General features: G+C 50.9%; 4 protein-coding genes and 1 non-coding gene across 5 annotated transcripts; 2 read left to right on the top strand and 3 right to left on the bottom strand.

Annotated features, from left to right (window-relative positions):
- Positions 1–377: 377 nt before the first annotated feature.
- BABINDRAFT_14986 (uncharacterized protein) lies at positions 378–3,229 on the bottom strand (the record flags this gene model as incomplete). The annotated part of the gene is made up of 1 exon (XM_019127223.1): positions 378–3,229. The coding sequence occupies exon 1, from the start codon at positions 2,967–2,969 to the stop codon at positions 378–380; it is 2,592 nt and encodes an 863-aa protein (XP_018983339.1). The 5' UTR covers positions 2,970–3,229.
- Positions 3,230–3,707: 478 nt separating this feature from the next.
- Positions 3,708–3,779, top strand: BABINDRAFT_t310. The gene has a single exon. It is a non-coding gene; the product is annotated as a tRNA-Glu (tRNA).
- Positions 3,780–5,014: 1,235 nt separating this feature from the next.
- BABINDRAFT_91521 (uncharacterized protein) lies at positions 5,015–5,277 on the bottom strand. Its single transcript, XM_019132920.1, has one exon. The coding sequence runs from the start codon at positions 5,217–5,219 to the stop codon at positions 5,046–5,048; it is 174 nt and encodes a 57-aa protein (XP_018983338.1). The 5' UTR covers positions 5,220–5,277; the 3' UTR covers positions 5,015–5,045.
- Positions 5,278–6,899: 1,622 nt separating this feature from the next.
- BABINDRAFT_172476 (pleiotropic drug resistance family ABC transporter) lies at positions 6,900–11,378 on the top strand (the record flags this gene model as incomplete). Its single annotated transcript, XM_019130888.1, has 2 exons — positions 6,900–7,071; positions 7,096–11,378. The coding sequence occupies 2 exons, from the start codon at positions 6,900–6,902 to the stop codon at positions 11,376–11,378; spliced, it is 4,455 nt and encodes a 1,484-aa protein (XP_018983337.1).
- A 620-nt stretch (positions 11,379–11,998) lies between these two features.
- Positions 11,999–14,258, bottom strand: BABINDRAFT_9616 (uncharacterized protein; the record flags this gene model as incomplete). Its single annotated transcript, XM_019132995.1, has 2 exons — positions 11,999–13,979; positions 14,140–14,258. 2 exons carry the CDS (start codon positions 14,256–14,258, stop codon positions 11,999–12,001), a joined length of 2,100 nt encoding a protein of 699 aa, XP_018983336.1.
- Between the last annotated feature and the right edge of the window lie 98 nt (positions 14,259–14,356).

Genomic DNA, 14,356 nt, shown 5'->3' with positions numbered 1-14,356 from the left:
CTTGCCACTTTTACAATAATATTCGTTATCTAGCCTCCACTCCACTGTTATGCGCGGAATGCCACATTTGCGATGTTGCATCTTACGCTACATTTTACGGTGCATTGTCACATTCAGGATGTCACTGCAATTCCACGCTTACAATGTCGCAATTTGTAACCTTGTGCGTCGCGTTTTGCATTTCCCATGTGCCACTTCCTACCCCCTCCCCTTCTCCATTAATGCCACACGGTTCCTTCCTTACTTCTCTTGTTGTGCTTTATTTACATAGACCAATGCTCTACCTAGTGACATCCATCTAAACACGCTTTTAATGCATTTTATTGAACCTATACTTAAGATCCAAACCTTTGGGCTACCCCTAGAGTTATCCCCGCTTATTCCTCCTCGTCGACATCACCAAACTCCCAGCAGCCCAATCTCTCTCCCCTGGCTTGATCCTGCACCACTCTCAACTCCTTCGCCTCCTTGCCGTCGCCCTTGACGATCCCAAAGCCCTCGGCAACCAAGTCTTTGTTGATCGAGTGGCTAGCATCACCAATCTTGGAGGCGTCGTACAACACAACCTCAAACTCCACCTCCTGGCGGATTGGAACGGCAGCAGCAACCACTTTCTTGTCCATGCACAAGTCCTCGAGCGCGTAGAGCGCGTCGGTCAAGTAGTCGGTAGGCTTATTAGGAGGCAATTTCACGTGCGCAAGGCGTGCGGAACGCGCCTGCGATGCCAACGCCGCAACGCCGAACTTGCGCGGAAGGTATCTGAGCGCGTCTAACTTGACGGTATCAGTGTTGCCGAAATCGATGTGTTGGACCAAGAACTTGCCGGACGGGTCGACCGCGAGGACACGTGCACGGTAATACTTGCCGTTTTCGGCAAACTTGGCACTCACCACGTCGCCCTTCTTTGGCGTAGTCCCCGCCGAGGCGAGGTTCACCGGCGAGGTGAGGAGGTCTGCGGACTGGATCAGCGACGAGACCGCAGGCTGCGAGTTGTAGCTGTTAAATTCCTGGGTGAATCCCTTGAACTTAGTCACGCTCGCAGCGTCGTCAAGCTGGAACGAAATGGTCCCGGAAAGACTAATATCCGTGACCTTGATGTCCAAAAACTGCGTTGCAGCCACAGTCTCCACCTTGGGAACCTCCTTTGGCTCCTCAAAGTCCGCCCACAAGCCCTTGCGCGCAGCATGCGCCGCGTCTTCTGCCGCAGCCATCTCACTCGCCGCTGGGTTCTGACTGAGGGAGAACTCGTGCGTGCGCACGAGACCCTGGGAGAGGAGGTTCACCTGGAACGGCGCCTTCTGGCCCGTGAGGTAGAGGTTCCCGATGAACCCACCGACTTTGTCGGTGCCGTAGGCTTCGAACTGGACCTCACGCTGAAGAAGTTTCTTCGTGGCAAAGGCGAGACCCGCATTGGGTCCGGTGCTCGCGCCGGCGCTTTGGAGACCGCCGAGGAGTAACGTGAGCTTGACACCACCACGCACAGCAAGACGCAAACGCGTCGCGGAGAGTACATGTTCCACGACCGCTGGAGAGCGTGTCGCGAACGAGTTGACAAACGTTTTGGCGCGCGCGACCGACTCGGACGCATCTACTATGCGCTCAGCCGCTGGCGGCTTACCAGAGTGGAGCCCAGCCTTGGCCGCGGTGGCCTCAGTCTCAAGTTCAAGGAGAAGATCCCACGCGGCAGCACGCTCGTCCACGGTCTGCTTGTTGTGGCGGATTACCGTTGCGAAGCCTGCGCGGACAACGGTCGCGGAAAGGTCCGCACCAGCAAGCGTGACGCTCACGAGCGGACGCGCGTCGAGCCCGAGCGCCTCATTTGGCGTGCGCGTTGCCTCAACGCACACGTCGACAGTCTTGCCGATCGCGAGCTTGCGCACATATTCGCGCGCGGTAGGCACGTATGGCGCGGTGGCAGGGTTGGACGCACGTGGCGCCTTAATCGACGCAAGCTGCACGGTGTGTTCTGAGTCGTCGTCCAAGCGGATCAAGAGGGTGTCGGAGGACACCACGCGTGCGACCGTCGCCGTGACGGTCTTACCTGGCGCCAAGGGCGCGCCGGAGGTCTTGGTGGTGGCCTTAGGGGCGGTTACACGCTTTGCCTGTGCCTCTGCACGGCGCAACAAACCCATGGCCTCGCTGCCGATCATACTGGACTGCCAGTCGGCCACCTCTGCGTACCCCGCGGCAAGGAGCTTCTCGGCGACGTTGCCGGCCGGATGGAGCACTATCGCGACGGGAGTGCCTGTCTGGTTCGCGCCTACGAGCCCAACCTGCACCTGGCGGCCGAGCAAACGGGTCGCGACAAAGTGTGCGGCCTCGTTTGCGTTCGGCTCTGGGGTCTCGCCCGTGCGCGGGCAGCGGATCCCGGCAATGAGCACCGGCGTGAGGATATGCGTGGTCCTGTTGACGATGATGCGCACGATGATACGGTCACCACTGATGACCTTTTCGACCGTCGCAGTCAATGGCAGCTTCCGCGACTTGGCTACGGCCTCGTCGGTCGGCGCGGTCAACACGGTGAGGTTCGCGAAACCGGTACCCTTCTTAGGAAGTGCCCACACGCCGAGCAGCTCCAACTTGGCCTTGTTTTCAGCTGCCTCGAGGGAGGTGAGGAGTTCCTCCTCGGTGTCGGATTGTGGACGCGCATCCTCCTTGACCTTAGCGTAGCCCTTGGCCACGAGGTGTTCGGCGAGCGACGCAAAGAGCGGCGTGGCTACGTCGCCAAACTCACGTGTTGCAGCCTTTCCAAAGACGCGGAACTTGACCTCCTTGCCGAGAAGGAGTGCGCGGAGGTACTCGCGCACCTCGTACGCACCTGCTTCGTGAGTCTGCCACGACGGCGTGCGGATGAAGGAAAGTGTGAGCGTGCGCTCTGGTGCCGGCGGGAACGGCTTGGTGTAGTTTCCCGGCACGAGCACGAGGGTGTCAGTCGATGGAACGTGTTTGACCTTGGCGATGAATGACATTTTGTTTTGGGGGGAAGAATTGGGAGCGAACAGCGGGGAGGAAATGGCTTTATACTTGTGCGCGGCGACGAGCCGATTCGCACACGTTGCGCGATCGTGCGGCGCCTCATGGGGCAGGGCTAACAACAGCTGGGGTTTGATCGGATTTCATGCAATAGTTGAAGTAATTGTGGAGAGAGGGACTCAGAGCAGGTGGATGGAATATCTGCAAATTTTCAGTTCGGCACTAATCGTAAATGCCCTGGAAATATCTGAAAGTAGTCTGGGCTTCGGACACAGTTTCAAGGCCCCCGTGAGAGTCGTACGGTTTCTGTGAGCCCAAATCCTATATTCCTGCATAGACAGAAGTGGCTAGAGGCTTGGAAGAGGACAAGAGATTAGGACAGCAATTGAGTAGATATTGACTCCATGCTTATAGCAAATGCTCGCTGATCGAATATCGAAAGTTCTTATCTATATGATTAACCCAAGTAGGAAAGCGTAGTGATCGCTTGAACAGCAAATACTGCTCGCTATAGATTTACTATAAAAAATAAAAGCAGGTCTCTGCTTCTCAGACCCATTGTTTGAGGTTTACATATATGCAAGGGTTTGAACTTTAGGCAGCCATGAAGTAGCGGGGTGTATATTAGTAAATAGCTTAAAACCAATATAACTCGGAGTGGGCTGATCAAGCAATCTGTTTATGATCCCTTCGAACTCAGCATGGCAACAAGACAAATATTTTTTGCTAACTCATCCGAAATAGTGTAATGGCTAGCACAGGGCGCTCTCACCTCCCAAATCCGGGTTCGATTCCCGGTTTCGGAGTTATTTTTCTGTCCCTGCCTATGCTTTTTATTGGTGTTTGTTTTGGGTGCCTTAGGGACCTTTCTTTGTGTTTGGTAAACCCGGTTTCCAGTCCCCCAGCTGGTATTAATTGATGACATAGTTCAAAAGGGGCATACCAAGTTTTACATCAGGTTTTGGCAATGTTTCTATGCTGGGCTGTCGAAGTTGGATACTGTTACAAAACAATTATTTAAGAGAGATTCTGGGTTGAATGTTCACGGGATAGACGTAGACATCTGCCGTCCCACTGGTACAAGTTGCTAAGGGTGGGAGTGCCGCCGAGCCAGAAATACACGCGGCAATCCAGCAGGAAGGGTAATTAAATCTTTAAAAGATATTCTCGCCCAACGAGCATATTCCAAAGTATATATCCTATTTACAAAAGATACCAAGGTGCACCGCGTTTGGGAATTGACAAGCCTTTCCTTATTTGAACAATTGTTCGTTAGTTGTACATTTACTCGTGTTAAGGCAAAAATCAATAAATCACTTGGATGGTGATCATGGCTAAACGTAAGGGTGACTTCTAGCTATATATTCATATTTAGGGATTAACATTAGCAAAGTTCATCTGCTCTGCTGTCCTATAAAAAATTGTAACTGATCCTCCATGATTTGGAAAGAGAGGTATAGATAAACGATATATGACTAGACTTTACCAGGAAACCGATTTTATGATGATAATTACATAGCAGTTCCAGTGCATCGGCATGATTTTATTTAATAATAAACTTTGAACAAGTATCTAACTAAACGAGATTGCGAATGTCTAATTACATGAAACCTAAATATAACGGTCACCGCAATGTATAGTTAAAGCAGCCCGCATCCTTGTACCGGTATAAACAACGCATACAATATCGGCTTCTCGGGTAGTTTTTTTCTTTCCGAAACACGCTCTATACGCCGTTTTCTGGGTTCGACTTACGAACCAAGCCTTTTCTGTATCGACGCACTATATGGGGTATGTTCCGATGCCAGACAGCGGGCTTTTGGCATCGACGACTCCTAAAGACTGGCCTGTCGCCCTTGGTTACCTTACAACCGGTCGCTGTGTTGTCACAAATCATGAACGGTGAGAGAAATTTATCTTGCTGGCAAGTATGCTTGAACTTCCTATTTGAACAATACCCGCCAGAAGAACAAGACCCTGAAAGCTTGACCCCTGGCTTGTTTGCTTAGCCCTGGCGTGGAGGATGCGCCGCACGCGGGAAGCCGGTAAATGTAAGTTCCGTGCCGAGACTGCTATCTAGAGCTTAGACACATTCGGGACCGGGACTGTTCTTGTGCCGAAACAAGTATGAAACCACACTTACGTATAACAGGTAAAATATAGAGGAACCCAATTCGATTACCTGATATAACATATAGCTTAATCGCAATCTCACGGAGCAGCGTGGCTATGCCAATGCACGTCATGCTTCGGAGGATTTCGGGGAATTTTCATTAGTAGGAGCCCTTTGAACTTCAAAATCTAGGCGACTGTTGCTATTATTTCCTTTTGTTGGTGTCTCTGAGATCTTGTTCGTGGGTGTTAGTGCGATGGGACGAACACACCTAAGATACGTCATCTGGAGTCTAGGGTTTATGCACTACGCAACGGAAGATCCGTCCAGATAGTAAGTCAACAGCGGAGAATAACACAGCGGATAATAAAAATGTACCAGACTCTAAGGAGGCTATCTCCTGGGGCACACAGCCGACTTGGGGCTTGGTAGGTTTCTTATTCCCCAGATCAATGCATGATCCTTTTCGAATAAGAGATTCCAACGTTTAGCATAGGTCATTTTTTGGCCGTGTCTCGGAATAAAGACATCGGGTACACAACTAGGGGTTTCCCTCAGTACCATATCTCTTGTTTTTAGCCAAGAATATTATGCTTGAATATGGAATAGACAGCAAATACAATTGAGACATTTACCTAGGCATAATGGTAGGCATGCCTCACCCTATGCTTGAGATAACGTTGTTAGTTGCTTCAAATATTCCAGAGTAGATGGTGGGAAATTACAACTAGTATTTTATCCCCTTGGTGTTAATGATACCCTCTTTAATTATACACAATCAAATATTGCGACCAGCTCTTATGATCAGTCCTGCGACCAGTATTGCGGCTGTGCTTGGCAACTTCGTACACCTATGCGCAGTGTGTTACGGTGTTTATCCATCGTATATCGTTGCCAGTTCAGCTTGGCTGTGAGTAAAATACCGCGCTTGATTCACCAATGTCTAAGCTGTTTACACATTGAGTGTCGCAGACATCCACCAGGCTTGTCCGGATGTTTTCCCTCATCCGGCGCTGTGATATGGTTATCCCTATGATTTTAAAGAAGTTCCTCGCTCTCCTTTTATATTTTCGGTGTATCGAGCAACATCATTCTCTATTAAATAAAGACACTCAAAATACCTACTAGATATATCACAGTAAACGTATAAAAAAAGACTTAGATCGTGGTACAGGTATTATTGTCGTTACAAGAATCTGCTCTAAATACAAACGTTTTTCCGAGCTCTCAGACCGTAATCGAGTAGTGTGTACGCTCTAAGGGCCAAGAGTTTGAACGAAATACTTGCAATAGCAGCCCCATATTGGGACCACCACCGGGAGCTCAGGGTTTCCGTTTGTAGCTCCTCTTGCCAATTTCCAGATTTCCTCGAAACGGAACCAGGCCAGCTAATGAGAATATCTACCCCTAGCCACCTGATGCTATTTTTTTGTTCGTAATAAAGCCAACACTCTGGTTATGTCTCCGGCACGGGAGTGGTGCCACTCCCGTACCAGAATGCGACTCAAAACCTGCATACATACTTCCCGGGAGTAAACTACCCGAAGCGTTAGAAAGAGACGTGCATATGCATGCACCAGTGCCGGTGATCAGACGGACAGTTAATGGCACCATGTTTTTTTACCCGAAACCTTTTAATCCTTCCATCAACCTCCTTACCCGTATATATAAACAGCAGTTCCAGCTATTTTCTTTTGGTTTAATTGCACTTCATAGACTTCCATATCTAAACACCAAAAGGTCTACCGATTTGCCAGAACCCTTAAGACACTCGGACCTACCCCAGACATTCGAACCTACCCCAGATTCTGTCATGTCCCTTAACTTTCCCGGCACTGTGAGAGTGGATACCCATTCCACCGTGGTGGTTTCTCATGATGACAAAAACGGTGTCCCTCGTTACGAGGGCTTTAACGATACGACTTCCAAGGAGGTCCAGGAGCTCGCACGCACGTTGTCTCGTCGGTCACGCGCCGATTCCTCCGGTCCGACCTCCACTGCGAAAAAAGACCTCCAGCGCACATTGACCAACATGTCGCAAGTTCCGGGTAAAAATCCGTTCAATACCGACACTGGTGACGAGCGCTTGGACCCCGCGTCCCCCAACTTCAACTCCCGCTTCTGGGTGAAGAATCTCCGCAAGTTCACGGACCTGGATCTTGAACACTACAAGCCGGCCTCCCTCGGCATTGCCTACAAGAACCTCCGTGCTTACGGCGTTGCAACAGACGCCGACTACCAGGCAACCATTTCCAACGCGATCTGGAAGACCGCATCGCAGCTTGCACTGTCCTTCGGCCCTACCAACCCGGACAAGTACTTTGACATCTTGAAGCCGATGGACGGGATTATCAAGCCGGGTGAGGTGACCGTGGTCCTTGGCCGTCCCGGTGCCGGTTGCACGACGCTTTTGAAAACCATCGCCTCGCAGACCTACGGGTTTCACATAGACAAGGAATCCCAGATCACTTATGACGGATTGACACCGGATGATATCCAGAAGCACTACCGAGGTGACGTGGTGTACTGCGCCGAAACTGAGACCCACTTCCCTCATTTGACCGTCGGTCAGACCTTGGAGTTTTCTGCCAAGTTGCGCACCCCCCAGAACCGTCCTGCGGGAGTCTCGCGTGAGGAATTTGCCAAGCACATGAGCGCCGTGGTCATGGCAACCTATGGCTTGTCCCATACCCGCAACTCCAAGGTCGGCAACGATCTTGTGCGTGGGGTTTCCGGTGGTGAGCGGAAGCGTGTGTCTATCTGCGAGGTTGCGCTTGCCGGTGCCTCTTTGCAATGCTGGGATAACTCCACCAGGGGGTTGGATGCGGCCACTGCGTTGGAATTCATCAAGGCATTGAAGACATCGGCAACGGTTTCGGCGGCTACTCCACTCATCGCTATCTACCAGTGTTCCCAGGACGCGTACGACTTGTTCGACAAGGTGATCCTCTTGTTTGAAGGGTACCAGATCTTTTTTGGTGATACCCGCACTGCCAAGGAGTACTTTGTGGAAATGGGCTACGAATGTCCACAGCGCGCCACTACCGCAGACTTCTTGACCTCCCTAACCAACCCGGCCGAGCGAGTGGTGCGCCCGGGCTTTGAGAACAAGGTGCCCCTCACACCAAGAGACTTCTATGACGTGTGGAACGCATCGCCGCAGCGCGCGGCGCTCGTGCAAGAGATCGACGCCCACTTCGCTGCCGTGCAGGTAGCAGGCAAAGAGGGCAACACATTACAAGCGGCGCACAAGGCACGCCAGTCCAATCACTTGCGTCCGGCCTCCTCCTTCACGGTATCGTACTGGATGCAAGTGCGCTACATCATGGGGAGAAACATCCAGAGAACATGTGGGGATCCGTCGATCACCATCTTCTCGGTGTTTGGGAATACCGCGATGGGGCTCATTCTTTGCTCGGTGTTCTACAACCTTGCACCCGTCACGGACTCCTTCTTCTACCGTACCGGGGCCATGTTCCTTGCGCTTTTGTTCAACGCTTTCTCGTCCTTGTTGGAAATCTTCTCACTCTATGAGGCACGTCCGATCGTGGAAAAGCACAAGTCCTACGCGTTGTACCACCCGTCTGCGGACGCGCTTGCGAGCATCATCACGGAGCTTCCGGCCAAGCTCTTGACGTGCATCGCGTTCAACTTGATCTTCTACTTCATGGTCAACTTCCACCGAACCCCGGGTCGCTTCTTCTTCTATCTCCTCATGAACTTTACCTCTACCTTGGCCATGTCGCACTTGTTCCGCTGCATCGGGGCTTCCACCAAGTCCTTGTCCGAGGCGATGACCCCGGCCTCTATCCTCTTGCTCGCCTTGACCATCTACACCGGATTCGTGATTCCGACGCCAAAGATGCTTGGTTGGTCTCGCTGGATCAACTACCTCGACCCTGTGGCCTACTCGTTCGAAGCCTTGATTGCCAACGAGTTCCACGGCAGACAGTTTGCCTGCTCGACCGTTGTTCCCGCCGGCAATGGCTATTCCCTGGAAGCCGGACAGTCCACCATCTGCTCTGTGGTCGGTTCAGTGGCGGGTCAGGACTTTGTCGATGGTGACGCCTACATAAACTCTGCCTTTGCGTACTACAACAGCCACAAGTGGAGAAACTGGGGGATTGTGTTTTCGTTCGTGGTGTTCTTCTTGTTCATCTACATTGTGCTCACCGAGTACAACCGCGGTGCCATGCAGAAGGGTGAGATTTTGTTGTTCCAGAAGAAGTCACTCAAGAAGCTCAAACAGGCCAAGAACCTCAGAGACATCGAGACGGGTGCATTGGAGAGAGTAACTCCCGAACAGGAGAAGGGTGACACCAACTCATCCTCCTCCGACAACAAGCTCCCTTCGTCGACCGACATCTTCCACTGGAGAGACCTCACCTACCAGGTGAAGATCAAGACCGAGGACCGAGTGATTTTGAATTCCGTAAACGGCTGGGTCAAGCCTGGCCAGTTGACGGCACTCATGGGTGCTTCTGGGGCCGGTAAGACCACCTTGTTGAACGCCTTATCCGACAGACTCACCTCAGGTGTCATAACCTCCGGGACCAGAATGGTCAACGGGAGAGAGCTTGACGACTCGTTCCAGCGCTCCACGGGCTACGTCCAACAGCAGGATTTGCATCTTCAGACCTCCACCGTCAAGGAAGCACTCCGGTTTTCCGCCAACCTCCGCCAGCCGGCACTGGTTCCGCAACAGGAAAAGGACGACTATGTTGACTACATTATTGGGTTATTGGAAATGGAGAAGTACGCTGATGCCGTGGTTGGTGTGGCCGGCGAGGGATTGAATGTCGAACAGAGAAAACGGCTCACCATCGGCGTGGAGTTGGTTGCGAAGCCAAAGTTGTTGTTGTTTTTGGATGAGCCTACCTCCGGCTTGGACTCCCAAACGGCCTGGTCGATCTGTAAATTGATGAGAAAGTTAGCTGACAACGGACAGGCAATCTTGTGCACCATTCACCAGCCCTCGGCCGTACTCCTTAAGGAGTTCGACAGACTTTTGTTCTTGCAGAAGGGTGGTAACACCGTCTACTTTGGCGACTTGGGCGAAAACTGTGACACCTTAATCGACTTTTTCGAGAAATATGGTGCCCCAAAGTGTCCCCCTGAAGCTAATCCTGCCGAATGGATGTTGGAGGTCATCGGTGCCGCTCCAGGTTCCCACGCTAACCAGGACTACCACGAGGTCTGGATGAATTCGGTCGAATTCGGCAACGTGCAGAGCGAGTTGAACCACATGGAGCAAGAGCTTTCCAAGCTTCCTCGCGACGACGACCCCGAGTCCCGCAAGGAGTATGCAGCCTCTATCCCGTACCAGTACTCCCTTGTCACCAAGCGCGTATTTGAGCAGTACTGGAGGACTCCGTCCTACATTTACTCCAAGCTTTTCTTGGCCATCTCCTCCTCATTGTTCAACGGCTTCTCTTTCTTCAAAGCGGACAAGTCGCTTCAAGGGTTGCAGAACCAGATGTTCTCGGTCTTTATGTTTTTGGTTATCTTCAACACGTTGGTTCAGCAGTACCTCCCTCACTTTGTGTCTCAGAGAGATTTGTACGAAGCCAGAGAACGTCCATCCAAAACGTTTTCGTGGTATGCGTTCATCACCGCCCAGATCACTTCTGAGATTCCATGGCAGTTTCTCTCCGGGACCATTGCCTTCTTCTGCTGGTATTACCCTATCGGCTTGTACCAAAATGCCGTCCCTACCGACACCGTCAACGCCAGGGGTGCGGTCATGTGGATCACCATTGTTTTATTCTTCATTTACACCTCCACCATGGGCCAGCTTTGTATTTCCTTCATGGAGCTTGCAGACAACGCTGCCAATTTGTCGTCGCTTTTATTCACCATGTGTCTCAACTTCTGTGGTGTACTTGCCGGTCCAGGTAAGTTGCCAGGTTTCTGGATCTTCATGTATCGATGCAACCCGTTCACCTACTTGGTTCAGACTGTCTTGAGTAACGGTCTTGCCAACTCCAGCGTAACCTGTTCTCTGACCGAGTTGTTGAAGTTTACTCCACCACTGGGACAATCCTGTAGCCAATATATGGAGGCCTACATTTCCACAAGAGGTGGCTACTTGGTTTCTGGAGCTTCCACGGATATATGTGAGTATTGTACTATTTCCCTGACCAACACTTACCTTGCCAGTGTCAACAGTTTGTACTCCGAGAGAGGCAGAAACATTGGGATTTTTATCTGTTTCATTGTCATCAACATTATTGGTACCATTCTTTTCTATTGGTTGGCAAGGGTACCAAAGGGTAACAGAGAGAAGAAGTAGGGACAGAAAAGTTTTTGAAAGCGGCGTTTTTTTCCTGTTCAGTATAATATTTGTATCTCATTTGAGACTTGATTTTACTCACGCATTAATGACTAGTACATTTAATCGATCTATGAAATCCATGGTTTGGACTGGTAGCAAGATCTATTGATCATTTGCACACTCGAGGTAAGATAGGGATCCCTACTTTATGTATAGATCTCCCTTTGAAGGCAATACCTTCCTTTTGGAGATAAAACATAAACTGAATATAGGAAAACAAACGTCGAGACAGCCGTGAAAATAGGGGTTTGAGCGAGCAAAGGAAATGGGCACTTGAGGCCCGTTACGAATGAAACAGAGGGTCTGCTCGATAATAACATATATCCGTTACCATCTCAAAGCGGAATAAAAACATGCATTCAAATAGGCTGGGCGAGAGGGATCCAAGGCCATAGCTGCTCTAAATAGACTCTACGACAAGAGAAAGATGGATATGGCATGAGAAAGGTGGATATGGCATAAGAACACGTTTCAGCCTTGGATACCCAGAAAAATCATGAGTAATGATAGCCTCTGCAAGCGGGGAAAGGGGTACTTTGTCTATGGAAACAACTCTCCAGCTCTCTCTCTCTCTCTGCTTAGATATGGAACACGTTAACTACAGTCTTCCCTCCGACACCAGCCATAACCAACGCACACAAATCTCCGTCGGCCCTAATAAACGTCATTGGGAATTCCTTCTCCATTGGCCCCTTAACCTTCTTATTCCCATTGCGCGACTTGAATACCACTCCCAGAGCCCTCGTGGGCACCGACAACTGGTTCGTCTTCCCATTATACACAAACTCGTGAATGAGATGAAATTTGCTCGTCAAAACACGGAATACATTTCCATGGAGTGTCAAAATCACCACAAAGTCGTCCGGCCCCCGCTCGCCGTTTTCGCTTCCCACATCACCGCCAATAAGTGACAACCCCATAAGGTCCGCGTCAAAATCGGCCGCAAAAGTTTTACTGTAGATCCGCGTGTCCGTCAGCAAGTTGTACGAAATGAGTTCGTGCTTGGTTGTCTGGACTAACAATACGTTATCCAAGATTTCTGCGCGCAAAAACATCGCTGTCTCCCCTGGAATGGTGTTCGAAGACACCTGGTAGATGCTGGGAACCACATGTGACATGGTCCTGGTGTCTAGATCGTACTTCACGTAACGATGGGTGGTTGCAACAATGATCTGGTTGAGAAATGGCAACATTTTCGCTGTCAACACCTTTTCATTAAGCGTGGCCTCTTCGCTGATTGACAACTCCTCAAGATCGATCGTTTTGGCACGGGAAACATCCACCCCAGGGCCCACGACTTGCACTTCGTTCAACAAAATCTGGGATCCGTGGTTGACAAAAATCAAGTACTTTTTCTTGGAGGAGGTATGGTGGTCTACAGAGGCATCAGAGATGTAAGAGTCCTCCGGAAGATCGAGTTTTGTGCGGGCAATCGGTTCCAGGGTGTTTTTAGCATATACAAGCAACTCTGAGTCGCCTGTAAGGACATAAAAGTGGCCATCAGCCGACAAAACTGTCAGTGAGGCGCGGTTGGTGCCGGTAGGAAGCTCTAGTCCGCGATGGGCACAGCTCTGGGTAATCTGAAGATCCCACGTGGTGACGGCACCAGACTCGCGCGCCACCACAAGCTCGTGGCTGTTGTGATCCACATATAACAGAGACTCTGCCACCTCTCCCTTAACCTGAACCTGGAAAGACAGAGAGACGTTATCGTCCTCTGCCTTGGCCTTGCCGTTGATAATGTCCTCGAACGGCTTCTTCTTTTTCACGGGCGAGGATTTTGCACTGACGGACGGTTGGGGGATGTCCTCGACGATGGTCTCAGCGTCGGACTCGATGTCTCTGTGGAGGCTGAGGTTATCGATGTCGCGGTTCAAACTGAGCTCAATATCCTCCATGCTTGAGTCGTAGGGGTTCGGGTGCTCGCGGTTCAAGCTCCTCAACTCTTCGCTGAGAAAGTCCCCGGAGCTGTCCCGGCGGATGGTCTGAGCGTTATTCTGAGCGTTACCGGCAATTTCGTGGCTCTGGGCCTGGTAAAACGAGCTGGGTTCGGTCTCACCCTCTTCCTTCACGGGGAAAAAGTCCAACTCCTTGTTGAGATGGAGCAAGTCGTAGTTGTCGATGGCGGGCGTTTTTAAAAGGTACACAATCTCTTTCATCGACCGGGCTAGACTGTCGCGCGACTTTCTGATCGGATCCAAATCAACGTACGAGATATGCAAATCCATGTCCTCGGGCTTTTCTTCCGTCACCTCGGGAGTGTGCTCCGAGCTGAGTTTTAGATTGGTCATGGTCAAACTCTCGCACTTGGTTTCCAACTCGCCGATTCGCCTGTTCAAGCTGGAATTGATCTTGAGCAATGACGCCTTGTCACCCTCAAGCTTGGCGATCTTGAACTTCATTTCCAGTAACTCCAAGTTGTTCAAGATCTTGTACTTTTCCATGTTGGTGAACTCGGTTTGCAAGTAGTGCATCACGCCGGGTAACGTGTACTTCGGGTGCTCCATGGCAGATGTGAACGGAGGTGACTCTGTGTGGTTTTCGATCTGAGAGACGGGGCTAAAATGCGAAGGGGTTTGGCAGGGGAAAGCTTATGTTGACGTGCTGTGATCCTGTGCTGTGGTCGCGTGTCAAACTGGGATTTCTGGAAGTGTGCTCCGGCGGTTGCGAATTGGTGCTATCCAGTATAATGTACCCCTGTGGTGTTATCTGTGGTTACGAGGCGATATCAATGTCGTTCCAAATCAACTCAGTTTGCAAATCGGTTCGTTTTGCGTTGAGTTCCGCGCTGCTGGTGGACGCCAACAAGGACACGTTAGCACGCACAGCAAAGGACATGATAAGCAAGGCCAGGGGAGGGGCTATCGATTATGGCACTAGCGATACTCCGGCACTATATAATGAATGTTTATTTTTATTGTAGACTACGGTGATGG

This window comes from Babjeviella inositovora (assembly GCF_001661335.1).
Source record: "Babjeviella inositovora NRRL Y-12698 unplaced genomic scaffold BABINscaffold_12, whole genome shotgun sequence".
NCBI lineage: Eukaryota > Fungi > Ascomycota > Pichiomycetes > Serinales > Babjeviella > Babjeviella inositovora.
This window is presented reverse-complemented; position numbering and strand designations above follow the sequence as displayed.